Genomic DNA, 17,151 nt, shown 5'->3' on the forward strand with positions numbered 1-17,151 from the left:
CATTATTCATGACCAGATCCGGTTATTTTGTGGGACAGCCTAAGCTTGCTCTGACCCACTCTCTCTCTCCGTGTCCTACATGCAATATACTAGATCTGTCTGCAAAGTAAGGCCTGAGGTCCTCTGTGCCCTACAGTCATGAGCCCCAGAGACAGTGTCACCCCAGAAGTTATTTTTGGTTTGGGCTGTGAAGATGTATTACTGGCATTTCTACAAGAATGCATTTCACATACACACCTATCACCACTGTTGATAATTTGTGTTGGTACGGGGTGTCCTGACCTCACCAAACCATGTTTTAGAAGAAAGAGGGAAATATTTTGCATTTAAGGACAAATGTCACTCAAGTGTCTGCCCTTTCAGATAGTGAAGTTGATCAAGACATCGAAGGAGCACCCTATCACTCTTGCCATTGGGGATGGAGCCAATGATGTCAGCATGATCCTGGAGGCCCACGTCGGCATAGGTGAGCTCTGCACTTCACCTGAAGACTCCTGACACTCACTTCCTCTTCCTGTCACCTCACTTCCTCTTCTGTTGCGTTGCTTTGCTCATTTCTCGTGTTTTTCCTATTTTTATTTTTTAACAGTTCTGGGGAAAATATAAAAAACTGCCAGTTTTACTTGGCTTTACTGTTAAGAATAAAATGAGAAAAAAGTTGCAGGCATGTGACCATTTCAGCCCCATTAACGTCTGGTTTTTTGTCCCTAGGAATTATGGGTAAAGAGGGCCGTCAGGCTGCGCGGAATAGCGACTATGCAATCCCCAAGTTCAAACACTTGAAGAAGATGCTGCTTGTCCACGGTCACTACTACTACATTCGAATTTCTGAGCTGGTACAGTACTTCTTCTACAAGGTGAGTGCACTTCTCGCATGTCAGAAAAACGCTCTGCATTCTGGGTAAACCAAAAACATTACAGAGTAATGACATGCTGCGTATCACAGGAATGAATAAGCAGTGCCAGGATCAAACAGCCTGTGTGGGGATATTCACATGGGCAGTGACAAGAGACAAAGATGGTTTGTCTCTTGTGAAAAGCTGACCCTTGTTTTCCTGTCTTCCAGAATGTCTGCTTCATCTTCCCCCAGTTTCTGTACCAGTTCTTCTGCGGCTTCTCCCAGCAGGTACGTGACTCCTCCCTTGCAGTAGGAAAGCAACCCGAATAGTACTCTTCTGCGGCTTACTGTGTGTAGCACTGCATTGTGCGATATGGTGCTGGAATCCATTTCAGTGATAAGCACATCTCTCTCCTTGTGTCCTTCTCTCCAGCCTCTCTACGACACAGCTTATCTCACCCTGTACAACATCAGCTTCACCTCCCTGCCCATCCTGCTGTACAGCCTCATAGAGCAGCACATCAGCATGGACATCCTGAAGAAAGATCCGTCTCTGTACAGGTGAGGCTCTAGGAATGTGACCTAGTCTTTCCCTACATGTAACACTGGGTTTGTTTGTACTCCATTTCCCAGCATGCTTCACCGTGTGTACAGTATCTCATGTCCCAGCAAGCATCACAGTGTGTACAGCATACATGTCCCAGCATGCATAGCTGCATAATTCATTGCTGCGTGTGCACAGTAGCCCAGAGCATTGAACTATCCTTCTTTTTGTGAGGCGGAAAAGGGTCCATTTAATTCTGCCCCACATAATAATTTTCAAGGTGGAAATCTGTTTGACCCCGCCCCTGCCCTCCCCCCCCCCCCCAGGATAAATTCAAACCCCTGCCCAACTGCCAGCCTATTTTTACCCAGCTGCAGAAGCGGTGACACACAGCAGGACCTGAGGGGCACTGCGCTGTCCTTCACAGCTCTCAGTCCCGCTAGTGAGTGTAGGGCTGGGGAGATGGACCGCGCACACACAGCGGCTAATGGCCGTCAAGCCTCGCTGAGAAATCACTGTTCCCACTGTCTGCTTCTCCTCTGGACGTGGTGCCCTCCAAATTTAATCACACCCTTGGTAATGATGGAAAAAAATGAAAAATAAGATGTCATAAAAATGATGTAGATTCTGGACTTTATTTTAACTCTCAAGCATGGAAAATATTCTGCTTTCATAATAAGTCAATGGAATTTAGCAAAAAACTAAGTGTCACAAGTAAACCTCTTTCAGATAAACAGCAATACTTACTGTGTCATCTTCTGAAATGCTGGAGGATGGAAGGAGGAATGGAATGAAGCGTGATTGATAAGCTGGTCTCTTGTAGTTGGGTATCCCCCTCCTGTGTGTCTCTTTGGTATCTTTGTTGATGCTGATTGTTGATGATGCTCATAACGCTGGTGTTGCAGAGATGTGAGATGGAGGCGGGGTGGGGCAGGGTGGCGAGTGCAGTAAGCAGGGCGTGTCCTTCACGATTAGAGCTTTCTCTCATGTCTCTCTCAGGGACATCGCCAAAAACTCCCTCCTGCGTTGGCGGATTTTCGTCTACTGGACGTTCCTGGGAGTCTTCGATGCAGTAGTGTTCTTCTTTGGTGCTTACTTCCTGTTCGACAACACCACTTTTACCAGCAACGGTCAGGTGAGGCTTTTATCGTCACGGAAAGCAGCAGCACACCCAGAGTGCTGTGGAAGGCTTCTGATTATGCTTTCCTTAGAGAGGTGTTTAGCGCGTATTAATGATTCTTTATGGAATTATGATCCATATTAATCCAACTTTATGGTGGTTGTCTCTTTCAAAGCGAGGGAACTGGAATTGTGTTTTTTGGCAAAGTGTTGGGAAATCCTGGAAATTCACATCTTCCCTTTGGTGGCTGTACAGTGAACTTGAGACCTCAAACCTGGAGACTCCCTTTGGGTGTACCAGTGCTTAAAAACCATTACAGAGGCTTTCCATTCATACAGTATTTACTGCGGGGTAGCATGTTGAGCTACAGACATCTTTTGTTGTACTGTTTATTTCTTTTTTATCATATTAACCTTTTTGATTGCTTTTTTTTGTCTGTTTTTTCAGTTTAACATCCTAATTTTCTTTACTTTTTTGTCCCAATTTTTCTTCTTCTCCCTCTTCCTCCCTCTCTTCTTTTTTTTATTTTGCTTTTTTCTGCTTCTGTTCCTTTCCTCAGCTAATGACTACAAACACACAGATGGTAAGCCTGTCTGTCCCTCTCTGTCTGTCACTCTGGTTTTGTTTTTTGTTTCACCGTTTCTCCCCTCATGCCCCCACCTCTCACGCCCCGCCCCGCCTCCCCCCCCCCCCCCACTGCAGTGCATAACCACTTGATCACTCATAGGCCTTTTTGCTCTCTCCACCTGCCCACTACACCCTCTCCACCTCTCCCTCAGGTCTACATAAGTAACCTCCGTCCCTCTCCATATCGTGTTCCATCGTGTTAGCATACCTAACCTAGACCTACATGTCGTCCATGTGTTTTTGAGCACCGCGCCTGTGGCCATGCATTTCGTCAGCAATGGTGGCCAATCACGTAGAGCTCGGAACATCTTCATTTCCCTCAAAGCTCAAGGGCAAATGACAATTCCAGACAGGAATGTGACTCTTTGCGCTGTTTGGTGGACATTTGGGTGAATCCTTCCGCTTGGTTCATTCATCTTTAAACGCCACCTCAGTTTCAGGTACTTGTTTTGACTTCGCAAAAGTTTATTACTCAACACGTAAAATGAATTGGTGTTAGGCAATCATTTTTTTAGCTTGCCGTAATTTATTAATAATTTATGCAGTGATATTTATTTTCCTGGATGCACTCTGAAACCATACACAAAGTAGATCCTTACAAATAACAAAGGATTGCCATCGTAACAAAGGATAGTTACAAATTAAACATGTAAAATGTGTTTAGCTGGGCTTTTCAGAGAACCATTCTATTTAATCTGAATTTTTGTGAAATAGCTCAATATCAACATATACAGCTGAACTATATTTTCAATAATAGAATCCAGTCTGAAAGGTTTGGTTTGAATTGGCATTTGATTGAGAGAGCAAACAAAAACCAGCTCACTGCAGCAAGGACATTTTAACCATTGGAGTTTTTAAAAACGGATTCCTGCCTGTCACTTTTGTACCAATTTTTTATTCCTTCAGACGAATTTCATTTGCCCTTGAACTTATGTTAAAATAGAAACCATTTTGTTTGTATTTAAAAAAACAAACTCTGAAATCTGGAATGTCTCAGAAATCTCAAAAAGGTGGGTCATCTTGCTTTTTATTCACAGCGCAGTTTCCTAAAATAGAAGCCAGTTTCAGTATGTGAAAACCTGGCCACAGTATGGATTTTACACAAGTCTTGCTTTGGCAGCAAATCTGCACAATCAGGAGAGATTCTCACACTTTCTCCCCCTCCTGCCAAGCAATATATTTAACTCCCCGGAGTGGAAATGTTATGTCAGAGAAGGTAGATTACATTGAGGCAGATTCCTTGTTTTATGGCACAGTGAATAACCTATGAATTCTTGTCAGATAAGCTGTGAAAACGCTTATTATTTATGAACAAGGCACATTCAGACAAGCGAAATGTGCCGACCTTCAGCCGTTTCTATATAAATAAGTGTATTGCATGAATGGTGCCCATGAATTTCATACAGCTCATGCAACTTCATGCTAATTTGCTGCCATTAGCGTTTGGAGACTTAAGAGGCGACAGTGAGGAAGGTGACCAGCCTTTCCTTTCATTCAAGCTCTTTTGTGGAAATCAGGAATGTGGAGATCAAAGAAAACATTGGCAATGTTGACTATGTTAAGAAAAACAAGATTGCAGAATGTGGGATTAGCCAGCTTGCTGTGGTAGTGGAGCTCAGAAGTGTGAGTGACCCAACTGATGGAAGTACTGATGTCGCCCCCTAGAGTGTGGGTGGCTAACTGTTTTTCTTGAGAGCCATGCTACTTTTAGCTTTCACCTTAAAATCCGCAGCCATTTAGGCCCAAAAATCAGTTAACGGATTGAGTAAAACAGCCGATTACACAGGTGTGCGATGCATAACAATGAAAACCTGCATGACCTGTAGACTCTCCCAAGTCCAAGGTTGGCCACTCCAACCACTGAGCATGAACATGAGTGTGATTACTTCCCTTCGCTTGTATATATATCTAGCTATGCCATATCTACCTCAACCTGGAAGTTTTAGAGTAATCCCTCAATCAGTGTAGGTGCTGTAACATCCGGTCCAATCAGTGGCTTCAGTTATATGATGAGTTGACGTAAATTATGGCAGTTACTCCAAATCAGACCAGACACACAAGCTTCAGGTCTGCTGTCACCAGTCTCCTCAGTTGTCTGTTGCCGATTAAAAGGCCTAATTTTCTGCAAGGAGCCCAGCAGCATCGATGAATGATGCTAGACGAGTTATGCGTGTCAGTCGTTCGCACTTTTCTGTCTGAATGGTATTTTCCCCTCCGTTGTTATATGTAATTTGGTGTAAACCACTTGCCCATTCCGTGTAAATAATACTGGGTGTGCAGGGGGTGCTGTCACCTCTCTGTGTCTGCAGTTGATAAGATTTTGTACAGTTGCCGTCCCATTCATCACTATCGACAATTGTGGCAACATCACTTGAGCCACCGCTATAATAGTGATCTGCTGGTGAAATTCCACCCTCTGTCAGTGAGCGATGACCAGTGACTGCATTGACCAGTTTACCATGGGAATTCATGAAACCTGGATCTTAAGGCTTGCAAAGCCTGCATACTATAAATTAGAATTCAAAACACTGCATTAGGATGACCTGCAGGATTGGGGTCGAGTACGGCCTTTGGCAAAAGACATTTAAAAAGCGGCTTCTTGCTGGTGCTCGCTGGATTTTGACTTGTGCTACTGCTGGGAAGGAAGAGATAAAACTGAATGTCAAACCAGTCACTCCTTAGAGTTGGGTTTGGAAGTTTGCTGTGTTTTATTGGCTGTCTTGTGTGCAAAATGTCCAGTGTAAAATGTCCGTGTAAAAACGATCTGATTGCTGCATTCAAGTGGCAACAGTATGCTTGTGACTCATAATGTCTCAATGCTTGCAGATGTTTGGGAACTGGACCTTCGGAACACTTGTCTTCACCGTGCTGGTATTTACAGTCACGCTTAAGGTAAATATAAAGAACAAAGCCGACCGGATTATGAAAAATGTCAGTGTGTGCTGGCTGGTCCGTTAAGGTTGACATTTGACCTTGCGCTTGTTTTGTCCGTTCGCAGCTGGCCCTGGACACGCACTACTGGACATGGATCAACCACTTCGTCATCTGGGGCTCGCTGCTTTTCTACGTGATTTTCTCTCTGCTGTGGGGTGGAATCATTTGGTATATCTCTCGTTATGTGTTTTTTTTAGGTGGCTCTTACGTGTACGGTCATCGCAGAATTATTAGCATCGCGTTCGTCCCTGTCGTTTCACCACTCTCCTGGCTGTGCTCTCCGACAGGCCGTTCCTGAACTACCAGAGGATGTACTACGTGTTCATGCAGATGCTGTCCAGCGGGCCGGCCTGGCTGAGCATCATCATGCTCGTCACCGTGTGTCTGCTGCCCGACGTGCTCAAGAAGGTCCTGTGGCGCACCCTGTGGCCCACCACCACCGAGCGCATCCAGGTAACGGCGGCCATTACGTTTCCTTCCTTCCTGCTTCCAGTAGGGTCCTATGCTTTTTTTTACAGGCATTTAGCAGACGCTCAGTGTATACATCAGTGTATTTCCGTCATGTGCCCTACATGCACACCAGCTACTGTAAGACTAGATTTGTTTTTTTGTAGAATGAATGTGGAATTAGTTTTTCTGTGGAAGATGTGCTAGGGATAGTGTTTGGTTTGTTTTTTTTATGACCCTGTGTGACTGATGTAGAGGCATAATGTTTGCACAATTTTTTCAGATATTTGTGCAGATACTGTCAGAGTCAGGGTGTCTCGGAAGTCTGTGACTTCTGAGAGTTTGTTTCTGACAGTTTGAGTAATTGTGAGTGATTTTTTGTCATTTTAAATATTTAGTCTTTGTTTCCTATTCAGAGTATTTGTAGTAATACTGCCCAGGGAAAATCTAAACATTATATCATTAAAAATACAAATCAGGTAAAGGCACAGACTCAGGACCTGTGTTGTTACCTGGCTTTACTTTCTTGTCATATTCCTGATTTTTATATATTGTGTTGATGTCTGATTGTTGTATTTTGTTGTCCACTTTTATTTATTTTTGTTACATACTTTTATTATTTCATATGTATATTTCTTTATTTTTTTTTTACCTGGTTTTAGGATCGAAGTTCCAAATTGTGTATATGATTTTATGTTCCTTCCCATGTTTATGAAGCGACCCCCTGAGAGGAAATTCCCCTTGAAAGTCTATGCTCTCCCGCTTGAATGACCCTGTTTCTGTGCAACACTGAGCGGCGCAAGCAAACACTGATACAGCAGGGAACGTAAAATGACAAGAAAAACTGCTTTATTTCCAATTTAAGATGTGTCAGAGTAAAGCTAAAAGGCCTATGAAGTAGACAAATCTACATCATTTAGGTGCAGGTGATACTTTGGCTGCCAGTGACGTCAAGCAGTCAATGAAATCTAACCACATGTTCATCATTAAGGACAGAAAGCGAATCTAAATATTAACTTAATTCATTTTTGTTTCTCTGATGGGCTAAGATAAGCTAAGATGCAACATATGTTATATGTAATTGTTAATGTGGATGCTTGAGTGAGGATGATAGTTGAATGCTAATTATGAAACAACACTTACCTTTGAGATGTCTGTTTTTGACTTCCTTTTCTTTGAGACATTGAAGGTGTGTGTGACCTATACAGTGTATGAGAAATTCAGGTTCACCATTGTGCTTTTATCTAACCGCCTGTTTCTCTCCTCTCTCCTTCCCTTCCTCCTTCCCTCCTCCTCCTCCTCCTCCTCCGCTCCTTCGGCCGACCCGCAATTACCCCGCGCTCCTTTTCTCCGCTGTGCGCGTTAACCTCTGACCTCCTCTCGCGCCGGTGCCCGGCCCCGGCCCCGGCCCCCTCTCCGGCTCTGTCTCTGGTCTCTGGGGAAACGGCAGACAAAGCGCCGCTGCCTCACTGCCGAGCAGTCCACCATCTTTATGCTCTCCCAGACCTCCAGCAGTCTGAGTTTCTAGCCGGACAGGAGGTGACTCTGCTGTCCTCTCTGCATGCTGGAATGCCTGTGATTGGCCGGTCACCATGGGACACGGCACCGCCGGCCCGTTCGTTAGACGGCCATCGCTCACCGGCGACGCGCCGCTTCATCACTGTCCGTCTCTGAATGCTTGCGCTCCGGAGAACCTCGGTGGCGTTCGACAAGAATCTCTTCTTTTCAGAGTCGCTGGAGTTCCTCCCATTGTAACCATGAGGAATAATATGTGGCATTGTAATGCATTGCTGCGTTTGGATTTGTTAGGCGAAGCCGAGTGCCTTTATCTGAGCTCAGGTGCATTTATCACGGCATTGATCGTGTGGAACCGAGGGACTTCTCTTGCAGATTTCCCCCAGGCTGATTGTAGTTATCTCTGGAAACACACAAATTGGAGACGATTACTTTGTACTATATTGAGCAAAATGATGGATTATTCAAAATGTAGAATTTTTTGTATCCTTTGGTGAGATATATAGAACTTGTATGCTTCTGCATAAATTTTAAGAAAGGTTCATGAATTTGAAACCTTTTAAATGCACTTTTAAGACTGATAGGACTTTAAAAACTTAACTGTCCTCTTTGAGGCAATTTACAGGAAAACAACAGAACACTTTCAAAAAATAAAATCATAAAAAACATATAAGACACTATGCAGTTTAACATCACAGTCAAACAATGCTACAAAAATACTGTTATTTAGCCACACAACGAGGATTCTAGTATTGGCACTGATAATGATGATATAACATTGGTCATTTGGGATCGGCTGTAGTTATGCCAGTTCTCTGTAGCGGCCTGTTGGTGCCAGTACCCCATGCTGTCCTTCATGCTCATCGCGGTCGTCTGCAGTAATGTTATGTTGCATGCTGGGAAATTATTTGGGTACACCTGCATGTGTATATGTGTGTATGTGCATGTATATTGCATGTATATTGCTCAAGGTGCGTTTCTTCAGTTGGGTGCATCTTGCTCTATCTGTCTTTCTCTCTCACTGTCTTTCTCTCTCTGCCCCTCTCTTCTTAAAATTAAAAAACCTCTTTCTCTCTCCCACTCTCTCTCTCCCTCTCTCTCTCTCTCTCTCTCTCCCTGTCTTTTTAAAACTAAAAAGTCTCTCCTGTGTCTCTCCCTCTCTCTCTCTCTCCCTCTCTCTCTCTCTCTCTCTCCCCCTCACTTTTTAAAACTAAAAAAGTCTCTCTCTTTCTCTCCCTCTCTCTCTCCCCCTCTCCTCTCCGTTCGCCTCTCAAGGTCTCGGCAGGACATTTAGAGCCGAGAAGCAATTATTAGGTAAATGAGATCTGTGGCAGCCAGGTGGCTGTGTGCCAGTGCGCTCCTGCCCACTCTGAACAAAGGGGGCACAGTGTCCTGAGAGAAACTCAGATTTATCATACGGGCGAGCGGGTACGTCCCATTATGGGAGGCTGCAGGAGAAACGGCTCAAACTAAGGGCAGGTCCTTCACGTCCAGGGGAACAGCCGTGGAACAGAAGCTGGTTCTGCAGTTACTCCTTTCTGCCAATGGACACCCCCACCCCGCACCCCCCACCATGGAAAACTGCAGGCCAGAAAGGAGATAGGGGCAGCGACATTTTTATTTTATTTTTCCCTTTTTCAAATATGACCATTCACGTAAACGCACATAATGTGTAATTTCTGTGTCGATTAGGTCCAGTATGAGATTGTGTAACCTTTGAGCAGATTTCCTTGCTGTGTTTGTGTAGTCCTGGTTAAACCAATGTCACCGTTGACTGGCTGTATATAAGATTTTTATAACCATAATTGTGTTTTGCACTTTTTCAGGTACATAATGCATAATGGATTTTTATTTGTAGTTTTGTCCCAAAGCTAGCCTGTGTACCTGACCTGTCATTTTCAGGAAGAGAATGGTAGTCTCAGAGCATGAACACTGCTTCCTGTGCTGGTAGTAGCTGCATATTAGTATCAGCATACTAATGCGTCTGTCAGGCCAGTCTTTGGTGGATTAGTTCTTCCCTGGAGAGTCATTCGGGCAGTGTGGAGTCTTGGGGCCGGTGTTTGAGGAAGGCAGAGTAAGAGATTGCCTGGACCAGATTTGGTGGCGTCAGATCCTTTGTAAAAAGGGAACCTGGGAAGCCTTGTAAACAAGCGGCCTTGGCTACAGCCTGTGCCAGCTGCCCAGGCCGTGTTTGCCAGTCTTTGGACGTTTGATCTTTCATACCCGTTGGTGTCGCCCGGCGGGCGTTCTGTGGGAAACCGTTGTTTGGGCGCTCATTGGATGCTAGGAAAGTTGAACGGTCTCCTGCACACTGTATGATACCAGCAGGTAACGTTATGACCCTTTTAATATTTTGCCTGCTTTGTCTTTGTTTTCATGGCTGACGATTGTTTTTTTTGAACAAAATTTTAAACTTTAACCACTATCAGGGTTAAGAATGGGAGTCCTCTCAACCATTCTACACTATTTTTTGTTTCATGTACACATTTGTAACAAGATTCTTTCATTTGCTGCCTTTTTTTTTTTTCTTAATGTGTGAAGGTTGAAATAATGATATTCGTGGATGGGGTGTCTCGGAGATGTTAGAGGCCAAACGCGATGCTGTTCAAATCACACTCTGAGCAGTTTTTAGACTCCGTCTCTAGAAAAGAAACGCATCTCACCAATCACTGCAGTACTCCGTCTGCGCCCATCCGGAGCGTGTTTGTGTGTGAATTAAATGAAAGGTATACAATGGTAAAACCTTACTAGTGAAGGCAGTGGCTTCCAAATCTTGGTAATGACTACATCGTCTGCCAGTCTTCATTGATACTGAGCACTTAATTGATCAGTAACTCCACCTGCTTTCTTGGGTCTGAAGTAGTTGCTGATTTTCACGGTGAGAACAAGAACCAGTAGTCTCTGGAGTCCTCAAAAACCAACATTGGGGGAGCTCTGGTGTTGGTGCTAGCAAACCACTTATAGCTTATCAGTCTGGTTGTGGTTATGGTTCCTGGACCTGTAAAGACGCAGCGTGTGCTCTGATGTCACTTGGACACGTGGCCCTACTGGGGTCCTGCAGAGGGGGCTGTGGTCTGAGTGTGTGTACCCTTGCCCTTCACAGAGCACCGGCACAGGTAGGACTGCGGAAAGGGTCCTGATTTACAACCAGGAGTCTCTCCTGGACGGAGGTCAGTCCACTTCAGATGCCTAGCCGTGCCATGGTAACTTCTGCGCAGGACGAAAGGGGGTGTGGTCTGCTCTGCGTAACCGTGGTGCTGGTTTGCTGTGTTCTGCTGTGTTGGGGTGACAAGCAACTGGTTCTGTTCAATCGGTTGCTGGTTTATTTTGCTTTCTGTTAAAGCGATGAAGGGAAAAGACACGGACTACACACACACACACACACAGTCACTAACAGGCACGCACACCCACACACAGACACATGCACACGCACACACAGAAATTCTTGTTTGCACATACACACAGATACACACACTTTTCTTTGGATTACGTATGAGTTCCTCGCCCCTGTTCCTCTCTCTGCAGTGGTGTCTCTGGTGGTGTTTGATGGGGCTCGGTCTGTGGTTTGGGGACCGTGTCCTGTCGGAGGGAAAGATGCATTAACACTGGATGGGAGGGGTGTGCATGAGAAACTGTACAACTTGAAGGCTGTTCAGTCCCTGATGAATTTTCTAGTCTTTATTTTATTTATTTATTTAACCTTTATTTAACCAGGTAAAAGTGATTGAGAACAAATTCTCATTTACAACACTGACCTGGGAGTGCTCTCATTCTCACTGAAAATGTAAGTTATTTAAAAGACTGATATTTTTCGCAGAGTGAAGCAGAAAAGATATACTGTATTGGAAAAAAGAGGAAAGATTAAAAAACAAAAGTTATTTGGCCATATTAGGCTTAGAAAGTCCCATTCAATCTGTGAGCGCAAGTATGTCCATAGAAGAGAATTCACAGACCGTGTGTCAAAAACAGATACTGCACTCTAGTGTTAGAAGCAGTACTGCAGGGTGAAGTTAAACAGCTGGTATCAATAGAGTATTAATGAAGTGTGAATATTGTATGTGTAATCAAGACTGAGGCAAAGACCACAAAGAGCTGGGAATGAACGGCTGACATTCTGCATGTTGTCATCAGGTGCATGTGGATTTGGTTGTTTCCTACTCATCACTGCTGAGGCTCTCGACTTGTGCTCTCTTCTGTTCTGTCTGTATTTGTGTATGTGTGCGTCTCTGTGCGTCTCTGTGTGCCTGTGTGTTTGCGCGTGTCTGCGCGTGTCTATCTGTGTGTCTGTCTGTGTGCCTGTTCATGTGTGCGTAGCCTGACCAATAGTAACCTTGTGTACCTTCTCTCTCCCTCAACCTGTGGCCCCGCCCCCTGCAGAATGTTGACAAGCTGTACCGGGGCCACCTGTCTGAGTTTACACCACTGGCCATGCTCCACGCCCCCGACCGCAAGAGAGGCCACGCCCACAGCGACAGCCACAGAAGGTCTGAGCGCCCTTCCAAAAAACTGATGTACACCCACTGGAGGGGCGGTGCCGAATACTACTGCACTTTCGGCTCCTTCCTCGGATTTGGGGTGAACGGCCGCCACTCCGGGGTGGGCCACACCTACACCGGGGCGGGGCCCGAAACCTCCGTTTGATCCCTAGACATTTTGCTTACTCCTACCAATGCCTTTAACGAGATAAAAGAGTGCACTCACAAATTCTAGTCGCCCCGGTCACGTTGCACATCGCGCTGCTCTTCGAGTGGCGTAAAACCATTCCTGTAGACACTGTCTGGAACTGTGTGACCTCTGACCTCTGACTCCACCCTTCTGCTCCTTGTGCGACCCCCGGCTCGCCCCCCTGCCGCATCCTATCCCAAATTCCCACCACCCCAGACCCGGACCCCGTTGCTCTACCCTTTCCACTCTGGATGATATTACTTGAAACCAGCGTTGGGGGAGATGGGAGTTTTTCGCTCAACCATCTGCGTAGTCGAAGAACAAAAAGAAAAGTGCTGACAATGTGTACTTTGGTTTTTCAGAGCTGTCCGTGAGTTTGTGCATCTATTTTTCACTGACTGGCATTTTTTTCTTTTTCTCTTTGTTTTTTTCCCCCCCTGTCTTCACTCTTTCTCTTTCCACCTTTCCTGCTTTCTGTAGAGCGAACTGGTGTTGTCTCTGTGCAAATCTGTTATGGAGAAACACACCATAAGATGCAGTTTCTTTTCTGCTCTTGTTTGTAAGTTGCAAAGTCAGGGCCGTGGACCCTTGGACTAGACCGTGCTTTAATAGACACCCCATGCCCATGTAGTTGAGTAGAGTCCAGCACTGTAGATGGATGCCAGGTGGACAATGCGATCATTGCCACTGTGCTCGCTTTCCATCATCACTGACTGAATGGCACCCCGCAATTTAGGTGACTGTTGACAAATGAGTGCATTTCTTGTGTTTCTCCATAAATGCATATTCATTTACATAAATTGATTTGTCGGGTTCAAAGGAACAAATCCTCCCAAAAAAGCAAAACATCAATTGTAATTATTTTCACAACATTTTTCATACGGGGGAGACTATTTGATGACTTTTTAACATTAGTCCCCATTTTGGATTGTAAGACAGTTTTAGGACCAAAGCTCCAGAACTGCATGTGGTCATGGCAACCAGTTTATACAGTGTTGTGTGTACTAGGAACCTTGTGTGCGTGTTCCTCCCCATGCTATAGCTAATCATAAATCAGAATTTTTCTTATTTTATTTTTTTACACCAGTGCTTAGCAAAGCCTGTGGCATGGTAGAAAACTCTGTCTGAAGAAGTCTGCCTTAAAACAACAGCAATTCCTCAGTATCGATGAGTAGCCTCTAAGCCAAAGGAAAAAAATGAGAAGTCGCGCTTTGTTTTTTTTTTTTGCCTTACGCTGGGAGCAGTAGAGAATCGAGAGATGTGAAGACCCTGCTGGGCCCAGCCATCATGCCTTAAACAAGCTACAGCTCCACCATTGGAAAAATATGTAAATGAGCAGTATGGTGAGGATCACAGTGAACAAAGTCTAGTGAAGGGGGTAGGGGGGTCACCTGACCCTTGGTTAGCTTGGAGTGTGAAGTTCAGAACCTCTTGCTGCAACTCTTCTCCAGATCGATGGAAGTACACTTTTTCCTTAACTCTGATTAATTTAGTCAACATTTCAATTTAATTTGGAGGAGGAAAAAAAAACAACAAAGGGGTGGGTAGGAATGAAATGAGCACTGGACTGAATGAGTGTGTAGGAAGTCGATGCGCTTTGTGTTTCATGTGGAGCTGGGCTTCTGTCCTCCCTCCTCTCCCTTCCCTCTGTGCTCATGTCTGGAGGGATCGTTTAGTGCATTAAATGCTCATGTACATCGCTTCACCAGTGGTGCAGTGTGCTCATGTACTCCATTACTCAGCTGTCATAGGTTCTATGTTCATCTCTCTCTCTCATTCTCTCTCTCTCACGCTCTGTCTTTCTTAATCACTCACACACACATACACATTTAATCTCTTTTTAGAGTGACTTACATAATGCAGTTTACAAGTTCACATTCTCTCAGCTGGATAACTACAGAAGGAAGGGTAGCAGTGCCCTACCTGAGCTAAGAATGGATCTGGTTAGGTTATGGATCTCCTTACCTGTGCCTGTTTAATACATGTACAAGGACCACGGTTTAGTGAATATGCACATTGTACATGTACAATGGAACATTGCGGCAAAATGTATGTTGTGGCGCTAAGAAGAGCAGTGTTTACCTGTAACAAAACCCAACTAGGTTTTTCAGAATGACTTTTGTACAGTATGTAGAAGAGTCACTTTTCAGGTTTGAGCAACCTGTATTTTCTGTTATACTTAATATATCACACACGAATGAATGTTTTTAAAGAAAAAAGGTAAGTTCTTTGCAAGTTATAGCTTCTTCCATTTGCCTTAATATGCATTTAGGTCAAATTTTCACAAGTCGAAATTCTAGCATCTTGTGTCTATGCTAATGCTAAGATCTTGTATGTAAGGTTGTCTGTCTTTACTGATTATATGCACACCATGCATTTTCCATTTTGGAAAGCTGAGCAAAATTTGGGCCATTATCATTTGCATAAATTGATGCTAATGGAAACCTAGCTAGCTTCCTTACCCTGAGTGACCCCCAAAGCAGCTTTGTCCTGCTTCAGCTCCTATGAGAACTTCTAGTTGAGTCTGTTTGTCTGTTAGTCACACTCTCACTTTTACCTCCATTCTTTCTTTTATTTTTCTCTCATGACCCCCTCTCCTGCTCATCTCATAAGCTGTGGTTTGTGAGGGTCACTTTGCAAGGATGTAGAGTCCTCTGTCCCTCCTCACTGCTGGCCTCCCTCTGCCCATCTGCTCACTTGAGCCCTCTAGTGGCTCAGAGTGCCACTGCAACACACTGGAATGGAATTTATTACAGGACTACTGAATGATGGTGACCACATCAAAAAAAACATTTGTTTATTTTCTTTAGATGCCCTTAGTGGATGAAGGGTAGGTGCCTTCTGGCACTGTTTGTATTGTGTGTAAGTAACTTGGATGTTACTGAGATGTCCTGCTCTGCTTCTTTGTTCTTTCAAAAAATATTGATATATCTTGTTTTTAGGAGAGAGAGGGTCTTTGTAAATAGTAATGTGATATATGAACCCTTCTGCTCTCCATGGCTCTCCATGAGATGTGTTCTAGTTTAACTTTCAAGACGTCATGGGTACTCAAAAATGTAGAAAACAAAACAAAACCAAAAAACATGGTAGATGGTCAGTCCCATTAATTTCAGGCGCTTGATAGTGGAGGGAAAATATTCATATTTAAGGTGAATGGATGTATGTATTTTCTATAGCGTGTGGGGTATTTTTGGGGTGGGGGGGCACACGGGCTGTTTTAAATCTTGAATGAACAGACCTAATCATACGGCAGTGCCACAATCAGCAAAACAGGACTGTTTCTCATATGAATGGTCATCTCTGTTAGGCTCTATACCTGTAATCGCAAATGGATGCACACAAGTATGTTCTGTAACCTGTTGCCTTGGTCCAAAGCTGTTGTGCTATTCCGGTTGAATGTGGTGGTTTATGGGAGGTTATGAATGCATATGATACTGTGTTGTCCTGTATTTCACTTACATGTATGTTTCACATTCACCACTTGGCACATTGTGGTCAGGCCGACCTCATCTACGCTGTCCCGAGCACCGTACGCAATTAGAGCCAGACACTGGAAGCAAAAGAAAAGTTTGGTCCGCGGAATGTCATACCAGAGAGGCAGCGCTTTCCTGCTTTCATTTAAAGTGCAGCATTCCACGTTCTCTCTCTTCCGTCAGAGAAAGTGCACCAGACTACACAGAGCTCAGAAATTCTGAGGGTCTATTTCCACCATGTTCATTCTGGCACAGCATTTCTGAACACAGAGTTCAGGGCATTGAATGTATTTGGGTTTCCTGAAAGCCGGATGTGTCTGTTACGAAGAAACATAAAATGGTGGTTGGAAACGAAACTGAATTCCAACCTTGTAAAAAATTCATTCAAATCTTTTTTTAAAAATGTATTTGTACACGCTTCTATACTGTCTTATAAGGAATTGCTCCGTAGCTGAACTTGGTCTTAGAAGTATTTGAGCCTGAAAACCAGTTCATCACATCAGTACATTTGCATTTGTCTTTATAATGGAATGACTACACATGCGATCACCAAATACTGGCTTCCTGTATGAACATTGTTTCTTTTTTTGTTTCAAGAATGCTGTATTTTTGAGTATAATGTATAGTATTAATATAAGTCTTTTGTAAAATCTTAAGAGGACTTTGTTTTCTATTTTTGTATCAAGGGGAGGAGAATGTTGTTATATTTATTTAGAATATTATCTGTATTTCAGTTTCATAACAACCAAATTTACAGGTTGAGGGAAGTTGTAAGAACAGGAAAAGAGCACAGAAATTAAATAGCTTTAAAATGCTACTTTCTGTTTGTCTTTTTTTTTTTTTTTTTTTTTTAGAAGCTAGACTTTTGACATACACTGTTTTTACAGGATATGTAGACGTATCCCTCTTAACACTGAGAATGGGATTCTTATGCCGACTCTTTGTAAAGACGCTCTCTGTGTGTGAGAATGTAGGAAGTTTGTCTCAG

The 17,151-nt window shown here is 43.9% G+C and overlaps 1 protein-coding gene across 5 annotated transcripts in view; it reads left to right on the forward strand.

The window, feature by feature from the left end:
* atp11a (ATPase phospholipid transporting 11A) overlaps window positions 1-16,948 on the forward strand; it is a 60,795-nt gene extending 43,847 nt beyond the window's left edge. The window contains exons 21-32 of one of the 5 annotated variants that reach the window (XR_004762621.1): window positions 364-466; window positions 712-857; window positions 1,067-1,126; window positions 1,272-1,399; window positions 2,382-2,517; window positions 3,062-3,085; window positions 5,956-6,021; window positions 6,128-6,231; window positions 6,351-6,516; window positions 7,961-8,049; window positions 9,301-9,339; window positions 12,403-12,484. Coding sequence is in view for 4 of the 5 variants with exons in the window: in XM_035394436.1 (XP_035250327.1) it covers window positions 364-466; window positions 712-857; window positions 1,067-1,126; window positions 1,272-1,399; window positions 2,382-2,517; window positions 3,062-3,085; window positions 5,956-6,021; window positions 6,128-6,231; window positions 6,351-6,516; window positions 12,403-12,666 (1,197 nt within the window). In the remaining variant the exon portion in view is untranslated. Of the gene's footprint in view, window positions 1-363; window positions 467-711; window positions 858-1,066; window positions 1,127-1,271; window positions 1,400-2,381; window positions 2,518-3,061; window positions 3,086-5,955; window positions 6,022-6,127; window positions 6,232-6,350; window positions 6,517-7,960; window positions 8,050-9,300; window positions 9,340-12,402 lie in introns of all 5 variants that reach the window. The other 4 variants (XM_035394439.1, XM_035394436.1, XM_035394440.1 and 1 more) reach the window with 4 other exon arrangements.
* The last annotated feature ends 203 nt before the right edge of the window (window positions 16,949-17,151 follow it).

The sequence above is a fragment of the Anguilla anguilla genome, chromosome 15 (genome assembly GCF_013347855.1).
Source record: "Anguilla anguilla isolate fAngAng1 chromosome 15, fAngAng1.pri, whole genome shotgun sequence".
Classification (NCBI taxonomy): Eukaryota; Metazoa; Chordata; class Actinopteri; order Anguilliformes; family Anguillidae; genus Anguilla; species Anguilla anguilla.